Source organism: Pipistrellus kuhlii, unplaced genomic scaffold (genome assembly GCF_014108245.1).
Source record: "Pipistrellus kuhlii isolate mPipKuh1 unplaced genomic scaffold, mPipKuh1.p scaffold_m20_p_9, whole genome shotgun sequence".
Classification (NCBI taxonomy): Eukaryota; Metazoa; Chordata; class Mammalia; order Chiroptera; family Vespertilionidae; genus Pipistrellus; species Pipistrellus kuhlii.
Window position 1 is genome coordinate 30346060 of NW_023425595.1, and position 25308 is coordinate 30371367.

Consider the following 25308-nt stretch of genomic DNA (forward strand, 5'->3'; position numbering starts at 1 on the left):
AATTTTGTGTCTTCTTTTGGGGTATTATTTTAGCCCCCAAATGACTATGAACATTTATATTGGGTAAGATGGAATCTTCACTAATTAATTATCTTGATAACACTTAGCTTTTCATATTTTAGGACAAAGATCTAGCCTGAAAGTTTTTTTATGAAAATAATAAGACTTCAGAAACTTTTTTTTTGGAAAAATCTTTTGTATCTAAAAGTTTTTCCTTTGATATTGTTTATTTGAGATCATAACCTTGGATCACTCATCTTACCACAGCATAATATTATATATTTTATAGCATTTTCAACAATTATTTTATAATTTATATTACATTTTAATATAATATATTTTTCTCTTTTCTATAGAATAGACTTTTCCAAAATTTTAATTCTGATTGTTTCTTTTTTCTTTCTTTCTTTCTCTATTTTATTTGCTTTTTAAAATATTTTTATTGATTTGTTAGAGAGAGGAAGGGAGAGAGATAGACAGTTAGAAACATCGATGAGAGAGAAACATAGATCAGCTGCCTCCTGCACACTCCCTACTGGGGATGTGCCCGCAACCAAGGTACATGCCCTTGACCGGAATTGAACCTGGCACCTTTCAGTCAGCAGGCTGACGCTCTATCCACTGAGCCAAACCGGTTTTGGCCTCTATTTTATTTGAGGTGGGGGGCTAATTTAGCCTAGGTTTTCTATATAAATGGTTATTTTAAACCATTAGTTTTAAACAGTAGAAAACTTTTAAAATAATGTTATATAAATAATATCAATATACAAAAGAGATACAAGCCAACTTTTTTTAGAAAACAGAAAAATATTAGCACTGACTTTATAAAGCAATTCATTCAACTGTAAAGTGCTGTAAACACTAAGTGGAGTAAACCATGGAGATGTTCACCTCAGCTTTGAACATAACAAACACATTATATAGCACAGTCACAGTGCTGTTAACATTATTACCTTTATTGTGCTTTGCAAAGTAAATGTAAGTAAATCCATGTTGATGCACTACTTAACCCTCCAGTAGTCTTACATCTCTCTCAGAGCAAAAGCCATAACATTCTACACTATTAACACCATTTTAAATCTCTGAATGAGTCTCCTCCTATTCAAACTCTGACCTTCTCAGTCTATACATACACATTGGAGGTTTCTCAATCTCAGTAAACGTGCGCAATTCAGAGCATTTCCATTTGCTATTTCCAATGCATGTATTGTCCTATCCCAGATAATACCATGGCACATACCTTTAACAGTTTCCAGTCTCGACTCAGTGTCATCCCAAAATCAAGTTTTACCTCCCAATTTAAAATTGCAACCTAGACCTCTGCCAATCTTGGTATAAAATCTCCCTTTCCATATTTTCCTTCCTCCATTGCAATTAGTATTGCCTCTTGTCCCTGCAGGAATTTCTGTTATTTTGTTCATTGCTATAACTTTTTCACTTAAAACAATGACTTTTACAAGGAAAATGTTGTGTAATGAATAAATGAATTTCCAAACCTTCTTTTTGTTTGTTCTTCTTACTTATATATAAATATCTTGAGAAATTAGTGTGCATATTGAAAAATGAAAGTGCATCAGAGGAGGCAAACACAGTTAGTTACAAGATATCTGAAATCTTAAAGATTAAGAAAATGAAATTGGGAGATATTTATAATTGGAATGAGTACACAGATTAGATGCAAATAACCACCTTTTCTTTTTTTTTCTTTTCTTTTTTTTTTTTTTTTTGCATGCAAAGAGAATACATGTGGTAAAAAGGAAAAGTTATAGAAATGTAGATTTGGGTTTAAGGAATGTTGATTCATGCCGATAGAAATGTCCAATAATATAAAAAAATATCATCAGATGAAGGCAGCAAAGGAAAATAACATATAACATGCATGATATAAGAAGTTGAACTATATGGTCACAGATTCCTCCAAACTGTTACACTAATTAATTGTCATTGTCTCTTCCAAAGAAAGACTCCTCTATCTATCAAGAACAGACAAGTGTTTCTATTATGGTATGGAAATGTGCTTGCCTGTAACATTATCCTCTTCTGGTCACATCAGCATCATGGAGTCTCCTTCCTCCACTACCTAAACTTCATTTAACATTTCCCCCTTCTTCTTCTCCCTTTTTAAAGCACTTTGCCATGCTCTTTGTTTTCAGAAATCCAGAGAGTGACATAATACAAGGTTTCCTTGATCAACTACCCTCTGACTCAAATTTCTCCTATTTAGTTGCACCGTTTCTGTGCATCCTGTATATTTTTTCGCTTGTTACCCAAACTCACCCTGTTGCCAGATGTTTTAAAGTTTCCACTCATGATGATATTGCTCAGAAAAATTGCACAGTACTGGTTGGGAACCTTATTTAACAACACTTAATAGTATCTCTGGGGATTTTCCAAGCAAAAGGGGAATGGGTATTTATTTATGGCTCCAAATAAATGACCCATGGGTATCTGAGAGGAGAGGAGGTAAATTTAGCTTTGTTGAAAATACACTTGTATATTAAAATATACTAGTATTTGAGCAGGGGGAAAGTGACCTTAATAATTATCCTCAAATTTTAACAACCTCTTTTAGAATAAATATATGATCTGTGTCTAATATCTATTGAAGTATAAACCTGGAATTGTATCTAACTTCCCAGAACATTGCAATTTCAGTTTTATAACCTTTGCTATAACTTTACCTATTTAGCTTGTATAGGTCCCAAAGCTTCCTCATAAATGTTTAATAAATAATTTCAGGATCAGCTGTACTAGAAACTTACTAAAATATAGTTTATTTAATACATATGTATAGTGTGTTCATTTGAAACATTGCATTGTTAAATGCAATGCTTCCCCTCTACCTCAATAGAAATACAGTTTTACTTAAAGTTGCAAATTTTTTAATGAAACTTGATCAAGCCTAAGGAAACATAGAAGACTGGATTGAATGTTTTCAATAGTGAAGGGATTTCGGGGAAGGAAGCAGAGAACAACATGACAATTTAATATCCCTTGGGTTTGTCCAAGTGAGTGAAGGATATATGGAAGGTAAAAACAGTGAAAAGGAATCTGATGAAATGGTACATCATTCTTCTAGAACAGGAAGCTAAAATGGGCAGAAATCCAGAAGATCTAGATTTTCCTTTTACAGTGAATAGAATCATTCACTAGAGCAAATAAGATAAAACAAAATTAACTCTATACTATAGAGCTTTTACCTATACTAAATTTTTGGTTATTAAAAGTACAGGAGGTACAGCTTCACTCCAAATTAGAGTTACAATAAGTGAAAAGCCTAGAGTCAAGCTTTCCTCTTGACATATGCTTCATTTCAAGATTACTAGCATTAGGTAAAATATTAATTAAATGACATAAACAGTAAACTAGCAGATGGCAAACATGCTCCAAGTGTCTTAAGGTAGAAAAACTTTGAAATATACTTGCTTAAAATATTTTTCCTCTGATTTTCTAATTAAAAACTATATTAAGCATGTATACATGCTTATAAATATTATGATGTAAGAACTCATAGGTATGAAAGGTGAAATGAAATCTGTTTATTTTTTTAAAACACTGGCATTATCTTACTTGATTTTCTTTTTAAAATATATTTTCTTGATATTTCACAGAGAGGAAGGGAGAGGGACATAGAGTTAGAAGCATCGATGAGAGAGAAACATTGATCAGCTGCCTCCTGTACACCCCCTACTGGGGATGTGCCCACAATGATGGTACATGCCCTTGACCGGAATCCAACCTGGAACCCTTCAGTCTGCAAGCCGATGCTCTATCTATTGAGCCAAACCAATCAGGTGAATTTGTTTATCTATAACCAGTGTTTCCCAAAGTGTGGTACGTGTACCCCCAGGAGTACGGGAAGAGTTTGGTGGGGGTACACGTTGCACCTGAGTTTGGTGGCGATATGCATTGCACCGTGCTTAGCTGCACCTAATTCTACGTTCTCATGAGTACGAGGGGTGCTCAGCATTACGAAAATTATAGAAGGGGTACACATATGTCAAAAGTTAGGAAAACATTGATTTATATAAATTCATGCATGGAGGGGGGTCCCCTAAGCCCAGCCTATACACTCTCCAATTGGGGACCCCTTATGGGATATCCAACTGCTGGTTTAGACCCAATCCCTCTTGCAACCTGGGACCACTGGCTCCTAACCACTCACCTGCCTGTCTGCTGGATCACCCCTAACTGTCTCTGCCTGCCTGTCGCATTGCCTCTAACTTTCCTCCCTTGCTGGCTTGATCTCTCCCCAAACTGCCCTCCCCTGCAGGCCTGGTCCCCTCCAACTGCCTTCCCCTTCAGGCCTGGTTTCCCAACTGCCCTTCCCTGCAAGCCTGGTCATCTCTAACGGCACTCCCCTGCTGGCCTGATTGCTCACAACTGCCCTTCTCTGTCGACCATCTTGTGGCAGCCATATTGTTTCCACACTGGGGTGGCCATCTTCTGTGTTGAAGTGACAGTCAATTAGCATATTACCATTTTATGAGATAGTATGTGAACCACCCTAAATTCTGCAAACCAAGGCACAATTTTCTCAGGTTCTTTTAAACCTTACTGGTGGTATAGTCAAAACTATGTAGGGACCTCATTCAATCAGTTGAGTGCCTCAACAGAACAAAATACTGACCTTTCCCAAGCAAGAGATAATTATGCCAGCTGCTGAGTGTATATCTTTCAATTATGCTGTATGAAAATGGATAAATAACCATAGGATGGTTCTGGGGGCACATTAGTTCCGTGTGAGATGAGCCTGCCCTAAAACTCCATTGATTAACTGACCTTCAGAACTTCCTACTCAGCATGTACAGACTTTATATACATATTAGAGGCCCAGTGCACAAAATTCATGAATGGAGGGGGGTCCCCTCAGCCCATCCAGCACCTCTCCAATTCAGGATGCCTTGGAAAATGTCCGACTGCCAGTTTAGGCCCCTCACTAACCCCCCTGCTGGCCTAGTTGCCCTAGTTGTGTCATCTGTTCAGTTGATATGGTCACTTAGGTATTTATATATATAGATAGATAGATATATTTCCCAGAACACACTATTGAGAAAAATGATAGAAAATGAAAGCTCTGGACTGAGAGAAGTTACATGCAACACATAGATCAGATTATGAATTTTTATGCAGAATATGAAAAAATTTTACAAGTCAATCTTAAAAAAGACAAAACCCTATTAAAATAAGGTAACATTTTAATACATATTTCACAAGCAGTATACAAATAGTCACTGAGCATATAAAAAGATGCTCACCATCATTGGTCATTAGGGAAATGTAAATTGAAACCACAGTAGACAGCAATACAATTAAAATTGCTAAAATTAAAAATACTGGCATTACCAAATATTAGCAAGGATATGGAGCAATCAGAACTTTCATTCATTGCTAATTAAATGCAAAATGAAAAGATTTTGGAGGACAATTTTGAAGTTTTAAAAGTATTGTTTAAAATATATACATCTATAGCCGAAACCAGTTTGGCTCAGTGGATAGAGCATCGGTCTGTGGACTGAAAGGTCCCAGGTTCGATTCCGGTCAAGGGCATATACATTGGTTGTGGGCACATCCCTGGTGGGGGATGTGCAGGAGGCAGCTGGTCAATGTTTCTCTCATCATCGATGTTTCTAGTTCTCTATCCCTTTCCCTTCCTCTCTGTAAAAAATCACTAAAATATATTTTAAAATACATCTATCATATGACCCAACTAAAATACCCCTTGGTATGTACTCAAAAGAAAACAATTGTTCACACAAATACTTGTACCTGGATGTTCATAGCAGCTTTATTTGTAATAGTTTCAAATGGAAAAAAACAACACCTCACAGTGATAAACATACATGATTTTTCAACATAATAACACAAGGGGGGAAAACTTTTTGAGTAAGTTTTTGAGAAAATGGGTTTATTTTCCGTGCCATATTGATGTTTCTATGAAATTCTTTGTCTCTCACTCTCTTCCTCTTTCTGAGATGGAGATAGATTATTAAAATATAAATATAATTACATTTATATATGTTTTGCAGTATTGCATGTATACACATCTACAGACAGACCAGTTCACTTTGAACAATAAATTACTTATAGTGAGATCTGCATCTACATGATGACTGAGAAAACTCCATGCAAAATTTCTCCAAATGCTTCTTCTTATAAGACCCTTAAAATGCCATGTACATTTCTATATTTATATTTATATGACATCAGATTGTGGCACATAATAAAGTATCAATGAGATTGTTGATAAAAATAATTAAGCAAGTAAGAAAGGAATGAATGAATCTGTTACAAGTATTAAAAACCTGTATTCCCTGATGTAGGCATGTGTATAAGTTGGGCAATGTGGCCAGAACAATTGACTTCCTGAAAATAAAAAGAAGCATTTTATTCCACACAATCCTACTTAAAGACCTAATTCTAATAAAATCTTGTAACTAAATTATCCAAAATTTGTAGGTATTCCATAAATGTTTGTGATTGCTTCGACAGTAATCACATTTTATATTCTAATTGGGATATCTAAAGAAATTATAAATAAAATAATAGTAAGTCCAATAAAATCTTGTAATTAAATTATCCAAAATTTGTAGGTATTCCATAAATGTTCCTGATTGCTTCGACAGTAATCACATTATATATTCTAATTGGGATATCTAAAGAAATTATAAATAAAATAATAATAAGTTCAAAGTATTTTTTTGTTGTTGTTGCATCTGTAATTGAGAAATACATTGCTTTTCCCTATTTAAAATGAGAATCTATGAGAGAGTTTATGTTGGTTTTTTTCAAAAAGAAACTTGAAACCCACTCCCGAATCTGCTTAGTCCTCACTCCATAGATGACAGGATTTAGGGCCGGGGGCACGACAACATATAAATTGGCCAGGAGAATGTGAATGTATGTGGGAACATTCCTGCCAAACCGATGGGTCATGAAGGAGAAGAAAGCTGGAGTGAAGAAGGCTAGGATAACACAGATATGCGAGCCACAAGTATTAAGAGCTTTGAGCCTGGCATCGCGAGAGGGAAGGCAAAAGACAGCTTGGAGTATTCTCACATAGGAGATGAAAATCAGAACCACATCAACGAACATCATTGATATGAGAATTAATCCAAATATCATGTTTACCTTTATATTGGCACAGGCCAGCCGAGCAATCCCCATGTGCTCACAGTACGTGTGGGGCATTCTACGGTGTCCACAGAAGGGAAGCCTCCAGATGAGAAACACCAGAGGAATATCCAAAATGAAATTGACACCAAACATCACCACAAGGGTGAGGCCAATGGTTCTGTTAGTGAGAATCAGGCTGTACCGCAGAGGGTTGCAGATGGCAACATAGCGGTCAAAGGCCATGGCAACCAGCACGACCGTCTCCATACCAGTGAATATATGAATGAAGAACATCTGGGTGACACAACCCCCAAAGCTAATCTCGTTTAAAGAAAACCAGAATATACCCAACATCTTTGGGATAGTAGATGTGGACAGGCCCAGATCAACGGAGGCTAACATAGCCAGGAAATAAAACATGGGCTGATGAAGACTGTGGTCATTCTTGATCACAAACAGGATAGTGATGTTCCCCAAAAGGGCAATCAAATATACAGAACAAAAAGGAAATCCGATCCAAAAGTGCATCTCTTCAAGGCCTGGAACTCCCAGCAGGATGAAAGAGGAGGGGTGGAAGTTGGTGTCATTGGAGGGGGACATTCCCTCTCTGTTTTCTCTTTGCAATCAAAAGGAAAAACAAACACATTATCAAAACATTTAAAATCAAACCACATCAAATAAAACAACATAATGAAATTGAAGCAGCAATGAGCAGAAAATTGTGAAGATTATATACCATCCTTGAAAGTATGGACTCATTTAGATATGAAAAAATACTAACAATTCTGTTGAGTATAGCAAAGAAATCAGACAAAATCTCACTTTATAATATTAAATATTATTAAAATATGTATCATTATATAAATGTGTATAGATAAGATAAATATAAAGGAAAACAACAATGGCAATTGAGTAATGATGAAACTGGCATCATTTTAAATTTATCATATGGGAAGTCCTAACAAAGCGACATCTAAGCAGATATAAAAGTGCATTATGGGGGTGATTTTAACATAAAGCTAATAATGAACATTAAGTATCTTTAAGACAAGATGGTGCTTGAATTTGAATTCTAGAATGAATATTCTTTTAGCCCTCTGGTATGTGAACAGCTTTCATAAGGTGTGAAACAAGAGCTTTAGAAAAGTCAATAACTTTCTGAGGAAACAGGATGCAGGTTTGTGAGGAGGAGTAAAAAAAAAAAAAAAAATCAAACTTTTCCTCTTCTTCCTTATTTTTTTCTTCTGTGATACATAGCTGGTGTGGTAAGTCGGAGTTGGGGGTATTTTTGCTTGAAAGGTTCCCTTAGCTAAGTGAGAGTCAGATAAGACAAAGGAATAACTTACTTCCAAGGGTTTGCTCAAGTTTTCTATTGAAATTTCTATAGAAATTTATTCTACAAATTCTGCATAGAAAGAAAACCTTTGTTAAAAAAGATTAACCTAAGAACTTTTATGCATATATCAATAGCTCATGGACATAGACTATAGTGTGGTGAAGGCTTGGGAAAGAGTCAGGCGTGGGGTGGAGGAGGGCTCAATGTGGGTTGGGGGAATGGGACAACTCTAATACTTTCAACAACAAAAAAGATAAATAAATATAAAACACATTCTGTTTGACCTACACTTAAAAAAAAACAACACCTGAAATTAAGAAGAAATAAAGTTGGACACTGTACCCTACCAAGAATATTAAAACAACACCTACCTTATACGTCTGAGTTTCTCAGCTTCAGTTTCAGAGGTTTCTAGTTTGTCACTTATTTCTCAAACCTCATTTCTGGTGCCTCACTCCCAGAGCTCAGCCTTGAGTAGTAGCATCACCTGTCTTAGCCTTGACCATGATCCCTTTAGGACCAGATTATAGCAGCATCTCTCCTGACTTTATTTGTGACGCCTACAAAGGAACATCAATGTTTATGCTCCGATAGGCTTCCAACCCCCAGCTCATCTCCCACAGGACCATTAATCCCTAGGGTCTGGAAGGTTCCTCTTTCTGAAAGAAATAGTTTATTCTCCTATGACTATATTTCTGAACCATGGGATCTATGGCTACCATCTTCCATTATTAGTCTCCACTTGGACCAACCCCACAGATGACACCTGAGTTTTATCTTTGGCTTAACAGCCTTAAACTCTTAATAAATGTTGGCTTTCATTTACAATAACAAAAGCACAATAATATAATTGGAAATGTATAATATATACCGGAGAAACAATAGGTATAAAAATAATGCTAATGCCAGGCATGTAAAAATGGTCTGGAATAGTAGTGAGCAGATAGGCTTAAAGACTCCTGAAATATTCCTACTCTGGGTTAAATAAGGGGAAATGGCCAGACACTGCACAATGTCAAATTTTCCAGAATTGTGCTAATCAGTGGAATTTCATGGAGATTGGAGCAGTAGCAGGTTTTTAGGTCATTACAAATTACATTTGGACTCATACACAGAGACACAGAATCTCTTTTCCTGGGACCCAACACTATTGTGATTGAATGTATCAGTCCTATTTAGCCATGTCAGAATTCAGAGCTCAGACATTCCTTTTTGTGCTCTCTAAGTTCAATGTCCTTTTTGTTCAGACCAACATATATTAGGCCCCCAGGGTCGAGACTATACCATGGATGAACAGGTTTACCAAAACAGGAAAACAAAATAATTGGAGGCTAGAAATCCTAAAATGTATAAGTAAATAAAGGTTAAATAAATGCAACATGAAGATTTGAGAAGTCAGTGAGAAAAAGGAGAATAAGGAGAAGAAATAGCAGAGAAGTAAATAACTTACCTCCTTATGTAATATGGTCCACCATTAACATGAAACAGTTTCTCAGCATTCTTCCATCATTTAATTTATTACTCATTTGTACCCAGTTTTCATGGTATTATATAGGAGACCAACTGCTTCTCTGAGTGACCAACCTGCAGGAAATCTGAAAGATTAACCCTTACTTATTTCTTTGAACCACTAATTCCCAAGAAATGGACTCTATTTGTCATACTCAGTTCCATCAGAAACCCGGATTATTGAAATATAGAAAGCTGAGATATGACAATTTTGAACATGTTACTGGTCAATGGTGAACACTGCCAAAGAATGACTTTATTCAGGGTGTTTGTATCACTGGGCAAAATGGTTCATTTAATTCTTCAGAAGAAGCAGGCAGTCTTTCTGTCAGTCTTTGTGTCAATGTTTTCTTACCCCCCAGGCCCACGGGAGATATAAGGCATGAAATGACAACTACAAAAGATTTGGCCATCCTAATGGTAATTATTTAAGTTTGCAGTTGGTATGCAGTGGTGTTGGTATGCGGTGGTGTTGGTATGCAGTGGTGTTGGTATGCAGTGGTGTTGGTATGCAGTGGTGTTGGTATGCAGTGGTGTTTACAGTTGGAAGTTAGTAACTCTGATTCAAGTCATCAGATCACGCTCCCTTTGGCATGGGACATATCCAGGGTTCCATCAGTGGAATAAATTCTAACCTCAAAGGAATAGAGTACAATTTCGTAATATTCATTGTCCTCATCTTCCAGATGGTCCACAGTCCCCCTTAATAGCCTCTGTGTGCTATGAACTAAGTGATTGGTGTATGAGCTGCAAACCTTTTAACAGTCATGGGAAGAGCCCCTGCATCCCAGTGTTTCCATCATAAACCAGGGCTGGGAATACAGTAAATCTTATTACATTTGTCCCCTTAACCAGGGAAGCACAGCTGTAAGTTCAGTGAATTCACCTGGCTTCCTTTGCAATCATTAACTTCCCGATGGGGGACGAAGATGGAAGATCACAATCAAGTGGTCACAGGTACTAGACACTGTGAGCCTGGCTCCCATTTGATGAGGTTGAATATCATTGCACTGATTGTGTGCTAATGTAACGGAACATTCAGTGGGTCCATGCTGCCTGTCACTACTAGAGTCAATTAAGCAGAAACAGGATTGAATCACATATGAGCATTTATCCAAATACTTCTGGCAGAATGGGAGAGCAGCAGGTCATCCACAAAAATCTGCTCGGTAACAGCTGCTTATATTGGGTAGAAGGACAAAGATTACATGGGGAACTAGGCAAAAAGGTATATCAAATGAGCAGTTTACAGGTAATTCAGGTTGGAGATTTGCAGAGGCCTGAAGGCCTGCAAAGGCTGGGGGTCTTCAAAGGGCCGGTGGCTCTGGTTTCTGCAACGAGGTTATTAATCTTTCTATGATAATAGGCCGTTCTTTGATGGGGAGGATGGGCTGCACTTCCAGGTGAGCTCCCAGGTCCCGTACCACACCCAGCCAGGTTCGAAAGTGCCTTCTTTAACCAGAACGAAACAATCATGGTTAATAGAACATGATTAATATTTCTTACCATTATAGTTGGCCCCCAGTATTCTATTTCTGCCTCTATCACTAAGAGTGAGCCTCTCAGTTTGAGGATAAGAGTCAGGGAATTCACTTGTTTGTTTCACTTTGGTATGACATACAGCAGGGATTTCAACGAGTGTGACACAAGAATGTTTAAGACATGCAATACCTAACTATTTAGTCAGGATCACTGACCTTTTTCCCCCTTAGAATGTCAAATAAAAAACTGACCACAGCCAACACAATAATAGCCACCTTATGTAAATTAATATTATACTTATTTTTTTTTTGTCAGATTGGCAGAAATAGGATATATTTTTGATGAGCTGCAAAATTTTAGTAATTAGTTTATGTGTGCCATGAGGTGAAAAAGGTTACATGAATGTTGACAATTTACTGAGCTTTGTGCACTGTTTTGCAAATGTGTTATATCTCACTTATTCAAAAAGTTAAGATTAAAATGAAAGAAATAATATAGAAGAATATATGGGAGAATATTTTTATTCCAATAATCTCAGATGAGCAACAACCATTATAAACCTGAGATAAAACTTTGTAGTCATTAAAGAAAATATTAATATATTTGACTCTTTAAAAATTTCTATGATAAAAATAGCCATAAACAAGACCAAGAGAGATATGAGGGAATAGAACTATGTGACTCATATCATGGGCAAAGGAATAAACAGCTAAATAAAGAGATCTAGCAAATAATTGTTAAATGCCTAATAAAATATCAGTCAAGGTTATTAATAGGTATGCACATAAAACTAAATAAATTATAAGTATATAGAAATCTGGTTAATTCATTGTTGGATAGTATGTAAATAACAGTTTTATTGTTTTACAACTCCAAATGGCAAAATATTTGAAATTTATTAAAACATTATTTAATGAATGTTGGGGAAAAGTTGGTCTTCTACTTTACAAATTTGGGGTACCACCTCTCCAAATAAAGGAACAATGTGCTGTGATCTAACAATTCCTTCTAGAAATAGTTTTGGAGCTTCTAAATGGACAAATGAGCTTGGTAAAGTTTATGCACTCCAACATTACTCCAAATGTAAAGAAGAAAAGGTTATACAAAGATAAAAGATGTTCTATACAGAGATATGGGATAAAGGAATATCACAATATATCGTTCAATAAAAAACAGTATTTAGTATGCTATCATTTGGGTTTTAAAAGCCTGTCGTTGTGGGAGAATCTGGAAGAACATACAATATTTGATTATGGTGGTTGCTTCCTCTTTTGCCTAGAGGCAGGGAAAAACTTCTTTTCCTGGAGACAAACTCTTATTAGCAAAAGTACCAAAGGAAACTGCAAACAAAACCTGTTAAGCTGTTATCTTCCTAGTTATTTCCTCACTATTTACTTCCCCAGTCCAAAGGTTTGTCAAGTTTTTTTCCAATTGTTTTTTGTTTATTTGTTTTACAAATGGATTGTTTCTTTGTCTAACAAGTGTAAAAACTTTTTTCTCAAGTCACTTCTTCAGGTCTTCATTTTCTTGTGAAGACTCCTGTGTACACGTAAAAATTCAAAAACATTTGTATGCTTTTCTCATGTTAATAGGCCTTTGTCAGTTTACCTTTTAGATCCAGCCAGGGACTCTAAAAGCACTGAGAAAAACTTTTCCTTCCCTTACAAAACAAAACAGATGATCACTATCTAAGGCCAAAATTATTAGTTGAAAGTATATGTATTGGCATCAAAAATGTTTTTGTATGTTAACCAATAAAAATCTGAGGCTGTAGAATAAAGTAAAAGTTTACTTGGGGTCAAATCCAAGAGATGCAGATTCAGGTAGTAACCCAAAGTGTGCTCTAGAGAGAACAAGGAAAGGTGGGGAGATGAAAACTACAAGGAAGGGTGTGTCCAGGTTGTCCAGCATATTTATGGCTCCAGAATGTTTCAGGATTGTCCTTGAGCTGAGTTTTGCAACAAGTTTAGCAACTTAATAGTAGTTCTGAAAACTGAGGCATGGGATGTGCACAGGCCCCACTTCCTTAGTAGCCTCCTGACTTTATTTTAAGTGTCTCTCTTGGCAATGCTTCTCTCTCTCTCTTTCTCTCTCTCTCTCTTCTCTTCTCTTTCATTAAACCCAAGGTATGACCAATAATATCACCTACATAAACATATCAAAAAATGAATGAAGAAGTGGATACATTATAGCACATACTAAGAATTTAATCAATAATTTTAGCTGCTGGACTGGTAAAAATCACAATTTTATTTTTTAGGTGTAAAATTGTGGAGGTCCCAACTTGATGAAATGGGTAAACAGAACTCTTAGACATGTCTTAAATGGAATGTAGAGTAGTTAAGAACAAACAAACATTTAGCAAATAATTAAAATAGGAAGATTTCAGAAAACATCTGAGCCTAGCTTGTCTTAAAAATAGACAAAAATTTTGCAACACTGGGCCTATAGTATCCCATGGCAACAATGTGCTCAGATGCTTGAATGGAATAGAATTTGCCCTTTGTGTAGAGGACATGCTTGCTCCACGTCACCACAACTTCCTCTTCTGATAGGCACTGCATACACTACCAACAGGCCTGCAATCCTCACTTTGTTACCTGTCTGTTCTCACTAGTCATATGAGCCTATACATCCCTATGTAAAACATGAAATCTACAAGGAAGATATGTCATCTCTTTCTTCTGCATTCTCTTCTTTGGCAGATTTTTGCACAAAAGAAACATTTCATAATATCTACTCACAAATGCTCCAGAGACTCTATACATTGAGGACTCATGCTTTTAATACCATTTTCTCACATCTTTTACACATTTCTCCTCCACTCATTTTTTTTTAAAATCCCCAACAGCCCAGCAATATGTCTTTGTGATTTATGATTTAGTTGTCTTGGGTCAAGACAGCCTTGTCTCCAAGTAAAAATTTGATGACACCTTCCCGAATCTGTTTGGTTTTGACTCCATAAACAATTGGGTTCATTGTCGGGGGCAGTAGCAGATAAAGGTTGGCCACAATGATGTGTATGTGGTGCGGGATACTGTGTTCCCCAAAACGGTGAGTGAAGAAAGTGAAAAAAGCTGGGACATAGGTGATCACAATGGCACAGATATGCGACGTGCAGGTGCTGAAGGCTTTGTGACGGGCATCTGCGGATGACAGGCTCACGACAGCTCGCAGTATCATAGTGTAAGACAGGGAAATGCAGCAGATGTCAAACATACCAATAAGGAGAGCAACCATCAGACCATAAATAGCATTGATCTTGAAATTGCCACAGGACACCTTGGCCACAGACATGTGGTCACAGTAGGTATGGGGGATGAAGTTGCCCCGGCAATAGGACAGGCGCTTGGTGAGGAATGTGAATGGGATGACGAGCAGCACACCCCTCAGAAAGGTGGCAAGACCGGCCTTGGCAATTACAGAGTTGGTGAGGATGGTGGAATAACGTAAAGGGTAGCAGATGGCCACATAACGATCCAGAGCCATGAGCATAAGCACCCCAGACTCCATCCCTGTCAGCATGTGGACAAAAAACATCTGAGCCAGGCAGGCATTAAAGTCAATCTCCTTGAGGTTGAACCAGAATATGCACAGCATTTTGGGGACAGTGGTGGTGCACAGAGTGACATCTGTGAAGGAGAGCAGGGCCAGGAAGTAGTACATGGGCCGGTGCAGGGCCTCCTCGTGGCTGATGAGGTACATGAGCCCACAGTTCCCCAAGACAGCAATGATGTACATGAAGCAGAAGGGCAGGGAGATCCAGGTGTGTGCAGCTTCCAGCCCAGGAACACCATTCAAGATAAAGAATTCGGGAGTCAGGCTGGAGCTGTTGGTTCCCCACATAATGGCTGACAGGAGATGGGCATTTTACTTCTTTTAAAACTGAAGTTTGCTGGACAAAGAAGTGATTCAAAAGTGAGTATAAGCACAGACAACATGGGGCATGAATAGGGGGTGTGGGGGGTAATGGGAGAATAAGGACACATATGTAAATACTTAATCAATAAAGAACTTTTTTTTTTTTTAAGTGAGTAGAGGACTTGGAAACTAAATGCAAAACAAATGAACAAAAACAACAGAAAAACCCCACTGATAACATTTTGAATGTGAAGTGTTCAAGTTGCCCTGGAGTCACATTGTCCAACTGTACATTCCATCTTCTTACCTTGAATGTGATGTTGACAATTTTTTAGCCATTTTGTGGCTCATTTTTCTCAATCTAAGATGGGGCTAATATTGTGCCAAATTCAGAAAATTTTCAGATTATTCAATAAAACCATTTATGTAATCTGTTAAAATTGTGCAGAGTACATGATGAATACTCAATAAACATTAGCTGTAGTACTACTGTTATTACTACTACTATTATTTTTTTCTACCACAGTATAAAGCAACCCATGTGATCAAATTTACCTTTATTAATATATCAAGACAATTCAAATGAAGCTTCTCAATCCTGCTGTAACTCAAGTGCAGTTGTGTACTTTATGATGGGAAATCTCTTTAGTATGAGATTTTGAAAATTGCAGTTACATGGGGTGATTGAGAAGTGAACTTTAGAAAGCAAATGCTAGTTACTAGGGACTCCAAGAGACTAAACTATATTCTCACATTTTAGACAGCAAACATTATAAATGTCTCAACCCAGAAGGAAACCCAGGGACATATGGTCCAGTTCAATCCTTGAAAGGCTCCTGCTGGTCTAGGTAACTAAGCATCGGAACTTCTGCAGTGAGAACCGGCATGCAGGCGATGCCACCTCTGATGTCTGCCTCCTTCTAAGACAGCCAGAGGGCACTGGAGCCACAAGATTGAAAACAAAAGACCAGGATATTCAGATATCAGAGGAGGAAGAAAATTTGTCTTTGCATGTCTGGCTTCTAAACTCAAACTGATCACCCATCAATGAAAATCCTCAGCCTCTTCCAAGCATCAACACCATTTAATTAAACAATTGATCTACACTCAAATCATAACCAAACAAAGTAACAGATAAACTCTGGGTCAGTTTCCTCTCTGCCTCCTCAGTAAATGATTTCTCTTTACACCTTCTCTGACAGTTCTTTCTCATAGAGGTAAATGAATTCTGCTATTAGAGCATATTCCAAAGAAGGAAAGCAAAATAGATGAGTGTCTGCCCTCTGAAAATATGAGAGCAGAGCTTTATTGCATTCTAATTTATACAGAACATGGACATGCAGACTCCATGAGATTCTAATATTAACTAGCTCGATGGACTTGAGCAAACTCAGCTTTCTTTTTTTATAATTTTGTGACTTTTAAAGGGGGAGGAGTGATAAAAACACCTACTATAGAGGTGTTAGAATGATTCAGTGAGAGTTAATCCTTCAAGTGATACCTGGAATCTAGTAGGTAATCAATATATGTTATCTATTATAATAATAAATAATACTTGCCATGTTATGTGCTAAAACATACTTAACAGATCTTTATTGACTGTCTTTCACATGCCAGCTGTCCTTCTAGTTTCTAGGAATATATTGGTGAACCAAACAGATAAAACCTTCTATATTTATGGAGCTAATAATTAATCCTGTATCCAAACTTACAAAAAATGCCATGGATGTATGTTTTTATCCTCATTTATACATGAGGAAACTTAACTCCAGAGTGAATCAATAAAATTCCTAAGGCCACAAATACTAAGAGTTTATAGAGCCATGATTCAAATCCACATGATTTTGACTTTGAAGCCATGGGTTTTATCAGTTTATACATGTTGTTCTATCAATGGTCTGCAAACTCATTAGTCAACACCAAATATCAACAGTACAACAATTGAAATTTTTTTTGAGAGCCAAATTTTTAAAACTTAAACTTTTTGCCCTAACTGGTTTGGTTTAGTGGATAGAGCATTGGCCTGCAGAATGAAGGGTCCCAGGTTTGATTCCAGCCAAGGGCATGTACCTGGGTGCAGGCACATCCCCAGTAGGGGTGTGCAGGAGGCAACTGATTGATGTTTCTCTCTCAGCAATGTTTCTAACTCTCTATCCCCCTTCTTTTCTCTGTAGAAAATCAATAAAATATATTTTAAAAAAAAAACAACTTCTAAAGCCACTTCTTCAAAATAGATTCACCCAGGCCATAGTATTTTGTGGAAGAGCCACACACAAGGGGCCAAAGAGCCGCATGTGGCTTGCGAGCTGCAGTTTGCCCACCATGGTCCTAACTTACTGATTCTAATTTTAATATATAACTGCATACACTGAACATAACTAGCTTAAACAAATCATGATGGCATAGGAGAAAGCTTATTTTTAATAATATCTTAAGGAGGAGATAGAACAAATGTTTAAAGTCACAGAAAGTTAGTCTTTAGCTAACGGAGCTCTCTATATAGAGAACGCCTATCTGTGAGAGAGAACTTGTCCATAAGAGAGAGCCTGTCTGTGAGAGAGAACCTATCTCTGAGATAGTTGCCTTCCTATTCCTGGACTTGCCCACATACACAGAGTTATACAGAAAGATTTTTATAGGGAAGCCCCTTCCAGAAATCTGCCTCAGTGCCTCTGGGATTCAAATCTAATTTTCTATTACTTGTTCACAAAGAACATTTCCACTAGAAGCTATTCTGATGACTATCAATATTCATCAATTCAGAAAAAAAAAACAACCTCTTTTTTCCCCAAGTTATTGGTGTCTATTATTGTGGAGACATTTTTATGTTCATTAAATCATGAGGTAATTTAAAATTTATTTCACAATGAGGGGAACTCTGCTTTTCTTCTTAGTCCCACGAATGGTCATCTATTCTGGTGGGAGTTAAGAAGAATTACTGAGCTGCCATCAACCACATCCAAACACTTGTATTTCTTGTACCACAAGCTTTATTTACATTTAGAGAAAACACAAGTTTTGGGGAATCATCTAAACTCACCTCAGTGTTGGCAAAGACCAGACTCATGGGCATGGCTGAGACTCCAGAGCATCAAAGAATTTTACAACAACCAGGTCCCACTCTGCATAGCATTTCTGTACCCTTTGAGGATTTTTTCAGATGTGTCTATATCTGATTGGATCTCCATATTAGATGCCCCCAGGAGGCTTTGGAGAGAGTAAAGTTCCCTCGGGACTTCAGAGATTATTTCTATATTTATCAGCGTTTTAAGCAGGAGTAAAATACAAAACAATAAAAGTATTAATGTTAAATATACTTAGGAAAATGCCCTACTTCACACATAACTCTTCCTGCATAACACACTTTGCACCCTCAAACCCATATACATTTGCCTACAAACTCTTTATTCCCTACTGTTATGTGGGCGTATAGGGTGTATTTGGGTGCATAAACATAACATTGTGTTTTTGGGTGCATAAACATAGCATTAGTTGGAAAAACAAATCTGTGCTGTGACAGTCTAACATAAAATCACCCAAAATATAGGTTGGTAAGCATAATTTATACAGATATTAATTGCTTCAAAGGAATCAAGGGAGAATCTCAGACCAATATTAAATCTCTTTTTCTATTGACTAAAGTACTTTGATTTCTAATCTCTAATATAAATATGTTAAATTCAAAATTCTCACCTCTGATTCTTATCAGACAAAAGCCATTCTTGTGCAATCCTATTAGTTTTTCTATAAAACTGCTTTGTAAATAATTTTAGGTTTTGTTTTTGTTTTTGAAAGACAAGCCATGTTTATGGTATTTTTAATTTTAAGGAAAAGTACATTTGCTATTCAGTGCTGAGACAGAACTCAGGAAAGAGTGAGATGAGATTCTAATTATATATTTTGAATTAATATTTCCATTTAGTAAAGCATAAAACACAATTGTTAGTAGAGACCTTGGAGAAGGTCATATACAATAGAATGCTCACTGTACTTAGTGTTCTCCCATTTGTATGTTTTGTTTTGTTATTTCATTTGCCTTATCTCTGTACATCTTTACATATGACCAATCTGAAATGGTTGTCCAAATGGTTCTAGAGATTCTGAGGGAACAAGATAATTTTCACTAGCCTTGGTATTACCTTGTAATTTCCTTCCACTTCCTTTGCTTTGGGAATATTAATATCTCATAGTTTGGAAGAAAACATGCTTTAACTAAATTGAAATGTTGGCATGAGTTCTTTGTACTTGGTACCTTGATTGGTTCTAGATCTAATCAAATGGTGAGAGGTGGATGTGGAGGTCTGGGCATTTCCCCCAGGCCCGCTGAGCTCTGCCTTGGTTTCTAGGGCAGGAGAGGAAATTTGAAATGAAGTGTCTTACACCATTTCTCAGTCCTTACCTCTCCTATTCTTTCCTTTTCTCTCCCCTTCATTCTTTCTCTTCCTGAGAATTTTCTTCCCTCATCCTATACCTTATAATTATTTTTAAATTTCTCAATGATTCTGGCTGGCTTGCTCTAATTCAGTTGTGATCCTTCGTCTTTAAAGTTGTGTGTTTTTCACCTCATGAAATCCATTTTTCAGTTTGCAATGAGAAAGATGACAAAACTAATTGGAGATTGTTACTCAAATATCATTTATTACATTTTATTTCTCCACATTTTTAAGTTTATGTTCCAGTTTTACCTTGTTGCTTATGTTGTTATTGTTTGTCCTGACACTGCTTCCAAACAGCATAAATCTTAACATATGGTATCTATCTAATAAAAGAGTAATATGCAAATTGACCATCACTCCAACACACAAGATGGCTGCCCCCATGTGGTCAAAGATAGCTGCCCCCATGTGGACACAAGATGGCTGTTATAAGATGTCCATCAGGAGAGGGCAGATGGGCGTGACCAGGCTGACAAAGGAAGGAAGTTGGGGGTGACCAGGCCTGCAGGGAAGGGCAGTTGGGGGGGGGGGGGCAGGCCTGCAGGGGAAAGCAGTTGGATTGACCAGGCCTGAAAGGGAGAACAGTTGAGGGAGACCAGGCCGTAGGGGAGGACATTTAGGGGTGACCAGGCCTACAGGGGAGGGAAGTTAGGGGCAAACAGACTGGCAGGGGAGGAGTTAGGCATCAATCAGGCTGGCATGAGAGTCGTTAGGGGGTGATCAGGCTGCCAGGCAGAAGTGCTTAGGGGCAATCAGGAAGGCAGGCAGGGAGCAGTTGGGAGCCAGCAGTCCTCGATTGTGAGAGGAATCCCAGATTGAAAAGGGTGTAGGCTGGGCTGAGGGACACACACCCCTGTGCACGAATTTCATGAATTGGGCCTCTAGTTTAAATTATAATCTCAGTGTTCTGATATTCATGCAATCTTCCTGTTTTGGTAGCAAATATTCTTCACCTCTGATATAAAGACCATTACAGTAACCCCATAGTTTGTAAGTAAAAGTTTAGTGACATTATATATGAAGCAGTTTAGGAAAAATAATTTCTTAGTTTGTTCACTACTGCCTTGGTGTGGTAGAAGTGAGAATACCTGATGAACAAAATCTACCAAATCCGAAACACACTGTAGAGCATTGGTGGTTCAGTGGTAGAATTCTCGCCTGCCAAATCCGAAACACAATTCCAAGAGATAGCAAATATACTGATTATACATTTAAATTTATCCCATAGACTCTATGGCATAGAGAGACATTTATAATCTAAATATTTTTTATTTTTAATTGTTAATGTAATTTACTAGGATGGCATTGATTAATAAAATTATATAGGCTCCAGGTGTACAATTTTATAATACATCATCTGTATATTGTATTCAGTGTTGAGAACCACAAGTCAAGCCTTCTTTTATAACCATTTACCACTACTTACTTTTACCTCCCCTCAACCTCCTTTTCTTCCATAGTGCTATCTCTGTTTATGAGGTTTTTTTTGGGTTTTTTTTTAATACCTTCACTTTTTTCAGCCAGCCCCCAAGTGCCCTTCCCCTCTGATAGCTATCAGTCCGTTTTCTGTATCTAAGAGTCTGATTCTACTTTGTTTATTTATTTATTTTGTTTCTTAGATTTCACATATAAGTGAAGTCTGAATCGAATGTTTTCAATAGTGAAGGGATTTTTGAGAAAGGAAACAGAGAACATCATGACAATTTAATATCCCTTGTGTTTGGTTAAGTGAGTGAAAAATATATTGGAAGGTAAAAACAGTGAGAAGGAATCTTGTGAAATCGTACATTTTTCTTCTAGAACAGGCAGCTAAAATGGGCAGAAATCCAGCAGATCTAGGTTTTTCTTTTGCAGTGAATGGACTCATTCACTAAAGCACATAAGATACAACAAAATTAGTTCTATACAACAGAGCTTCTACCCATAGTAAATTTTTGGTTATTGAAAGTACAGGAAGTACAGCTTCATTCCAAATCAGAGTTACAATAAGTGAAAAGCCTAGAGGCAAGCCTTCCTTTTGAAATATGCTTCATTTCAAGATTACTAGCATTAGGTAAAATATTAATTAAATGACATAAACAGTAAACTAGCAGATGGCAAACATGCTCCAAGTGTCTTATGGTAGAAAAACTTTGAAATATAATGGCTTAAAGTATTTTTCTTCTTATTTTCTAATTAAAAACTATATTAAACAAGTTTATATGCTTATAAATATTATGATGTAAGAACTCATAGGTGTGAAAGGTGAAATGAAATCTGTTTATCTATATACTAGTGGCCCAGTGCATGAAATTTGTGCACAAAGAGGCGGGTTCCCTCTCAGCCCAGCCTACATCCTCTCCAATTGGACACCCTTTGGGGGATGTCTGATTGTCAGTTTAGGCCTGATATCAAGGGCTCTCCTCTTCACCATGTCCATGCACCTGCAGTTGGACATCCCTCTTGCAATCTGGGACTCCTGATTCCTAACCACTCTCTTGCCTGCCTGCCTGACCACCCCTAACTGCCCTCCCCTGGCAGCCTGGTTGCACATAACTTCTTTCCCCTGCCAGCCTGATCTCACCCCCAATTGCCCTCCTCTGCCAGCCGTTTGGTTCTGATTGTTCCATTTCTATGCCAGTCAGCATCAAAAGCTACACCTCCTAGACAGCCATAGACTCCTCACAGTTGACCCAGATTTGGTTTTGATTGGTTAGTTTCTAAGCCAGTCAGTGTCAAAAGCTCCTCCTCATAGGCAGCCATTGGCTCCTCACAGTTGACCCAGATTTGGTTCTTTGACCACATACGTAATTGTCAGCCCTAGGAATATGACCTGTCCATGTTGATCACAAAGCTGGTCTAGGTGAGCCCCAAGGTCAGAAATGAAACTGAAAGGCCTCAGTCACATGCTGCTTCCAGGTGTCCAAGGCTGGGAAGTAGGGTGCAAATGCCCATGATGTGCCAAGTCTCCCCATCGGACACCACCAAAGTCTGGTAGGACAGCAGCTGCATGCCTGCCTCTGCCAGGAGCCCAATCATGGTATGCAGTATGGCAGGGTTGGAGTGCTAATCCAGAACAGGAGAAGGGACAGACCCCTGCAGAGAGGCACTTCTGGTCTGAAAGTAGCTCCATTGAGTGCCTGCAGCACAGGTATTGGTGCCCTGAACAAAGCCCATAGTCTGATAGGGGGCACCTGCAAGGGCCACGCTCATCCCGAAAGCAACGATGAGGCCTTCCCCGCATCCTTGTTTTCCTGGCACAGTGGGGTTATGGGAGGTGGTTACATTGAGGCCACCCTCCTTCACCAGCAGCTTGCAATTCACCAAGTTCACATCCACATGATTAGAAGCATCTTTGAGGAGGCCGACAATGACTCTGCGGCTCAGGCAGTTCCCAGCATTCTTCAGCGATAAGCCCTGTATTACCACCTGGATGGTCCCTTTGGGGGACCATGCCAAGGCTCGCATCAGAGTCCCCAGAGCTTCTGCCAGACCAATCCAAGGTTTGGTGTGTGGAGGGAAGGCCCTGGTAAAGGCCTGGGCATTCACGACCCTCCAGCAAGGGCTCTCCCCTTCACCATGTCCACGAACTGGACAGCGAATGCTCCCCGCAGCAGCTCTGGGCCTCCTTGGTGCTGGTGCCCAGGTGGGGGCAGCTGATGATGCTCTCGTGGTCTACCAAGGCATGGTCCCAACGCGGCTCCTCCGTGAACACGTCCAGCGCTGCACCCACACAATGTCTCGACTGCAGGGCCCCGAGCAGGGCGCCCTCACCCACAATCCCTCCGTGGGTGCAGTTCACCACGTTCACACCCTTCTTGCACAGGGCCAAGGTGCTGTCATTTAGCAGGCCTGTCCTGGAGGGCAGGAGAGTGATGAAGTCACAGAGGGGCCAGATCTCCCCCAGGGGCAGTTGCTGAATGCTGAAGAAGGCCGAGACCCCTGGTGAGATGATGGGGTTGTACTCTGCAGTCTTCATCCCGAAAGACTGCATCTGGATGGCCACCTCTCTCCCAATCCTCCCCAGGCCAAGAATTTTCACTGTCTTTCTGTTCAATTCAGTTCCCATGAACTTCTTTCAGTCCCATTTGCTATCCTTCATTGAAGCCACCTCCTGGGGAACCTTCCTGGCCAGACACATGATCATCCTACAGCACAGGTAGCTCCACAGCACAAAGACTGTTCCCACTGGGACTGTTCATGACCAGGGTGCTCTTCCTCATGGCAGCCCCCAGATCCACATTGTCCATGCTGCTGCCGGCCCTGCCCACCACCTGGAGCTTCTCTGCTGCATTGATGGCATCCAGGGAGGACAAGGCCTTCGCAGTGCTGCAGCTTGGCTATCAGCTCCTCTTTACACAGATTTTGCTTCTCCGCCACTTGCAACCCTCCATCTTGAGGATCTTCTGGAAGAGGGTCCAAGCTGTCACTGATGAGCACTTTCTGTAGATTTGCGAAGGCCATTGCTGTACATTCTCCCTGGACAGAAACACCTCTAAACCCCAAGATTTCATTCTGATTGGTCAATTTTAATGCCAGTCTGAATGAAAGCTCCACCTCCTACGCAGCTATTGATTCCTCACACTTCACCCATATTTGGTTCTGATTGTACAGTTTCTATGCCAGTCAGTGTCTGTGGGCCTATCAATGGGACCCTATTAGAAAGGAGGGGCTGATCAACAGCCCCAGTGGAGTCCTGGAGAGAAATGGAGGTGCGGCTGCTGGCCAGACTGAGAAAGAAGGAGAGAGGCAAGTGCTGGTCAAAAGCTGCCACAGAGGCAATGGAGCAGTCCTTGCTTCTCTCTTCAGGCCTCTTTCTGACCCTGACTCACAGCCCCTCAGCAGTCAGAGCTAGGGTATCACACCTGCAGTGGAAGCAGTCAGCTCTGGGTTGCCACAGCAACCCAGCACTGACTTCCGTCTGGTCGAGCTTTGGTAATAATGGTGTTATACCTTGGTTCTTTATTATAGAGACTAGAGGGTTGTTGTTGTTTTTTGTGCACTGCAGTGTGTGTGTGTGTGTGTGTGTGTGTGTGTGTTCCTCAGCCCAGCCTGCACCCTCTCTTATCTGGGACAACTTGAGGGATGTCTAACTGCCTGTTAGGCCTGGTTGCCCCTAACTTCCCTCCCTTGCAAGCCTGGTCACCCCTAGCTGCCTTCCCCTGCTGGCCCAATTGCCCCTAACTGCCTCCTTGCCAGCCTGGTCACCCTTAACTGCCCTCCCCTACAGGCCTGGTCCCTCCCCAACTGCCCTCCCCTACAAGCCTTGTCCCTCCCATCTGCCCTCCCCTGCAGGGCTGGTTGCCTCTAACTGCAATCCCCTGCTGCCCTGGTCACCCCTAACTTTCCTCACCTGCTGGCCTATTGCTCTAAATTGCTCTCCCTTGGAGGCCTGATCTCACCCAACTGTCCTCCCCTGTACACCTGGTCTCCCGCAACTGCCCTTCCCTAAAGGTCTTGTCCTTCCCTGCAGGCCTGGTCGCCCCCCACTGCCCTCCTCGTCTAGCCCAGTCATCCCTAACTGCCTTCCCCTGCAGGCCTAATCACCCCCAACTGCTCTCCCTTGTAGGCTTGGTACATCCCAACTGC

The 25308-nt window shown here is 39.3% G+C and overlaps 2 protein-coding genes and 1 pseudogene across 2 annotated transcripts; all 3 read right to left on the bottom strand.

The window, feature by feature from the left end:
- Window positions 1-6744: 6744 nt before the first annotated feature.
- LOC118713208 (olfactory receptor 52E4-like) lies at window positions 6745-7716 on the bottom strand. The gene has a single exon (XM_036427609.1). It carries the CDS (start codon window positions 7714-7716, stop codon window positions 6745-6747), a length of 972 nt encoding a protein of 323 aa, XP_036283502.1.
- Window positions 7717-14305: 6589 nt separating this feature from the next.
- LOC118713490 (olfactory receptor 52N2) lies at window positions 14306-15305 on the bottom strand. The gene has a single exon (XM_036428118.1). It carries the CDS (start codon window positions 15287-15289, stop codon window positions 14324-14326), a length of 966 nt encoding a protein of 321 aa, XP_036284011.1. The 5' UTR covers window positions 15290-15305; the 3' UTR covers window positions 14306-14323.
- A 7290-nt stretch (window positions 15306-22595) lies between these two features.
- LOC118713482 lies at window positions 22596-24183 on the bottom strand (annotated as a pseudogene).
- Window positions 24184-25308: the final 1125 nt, after the last annotated feature.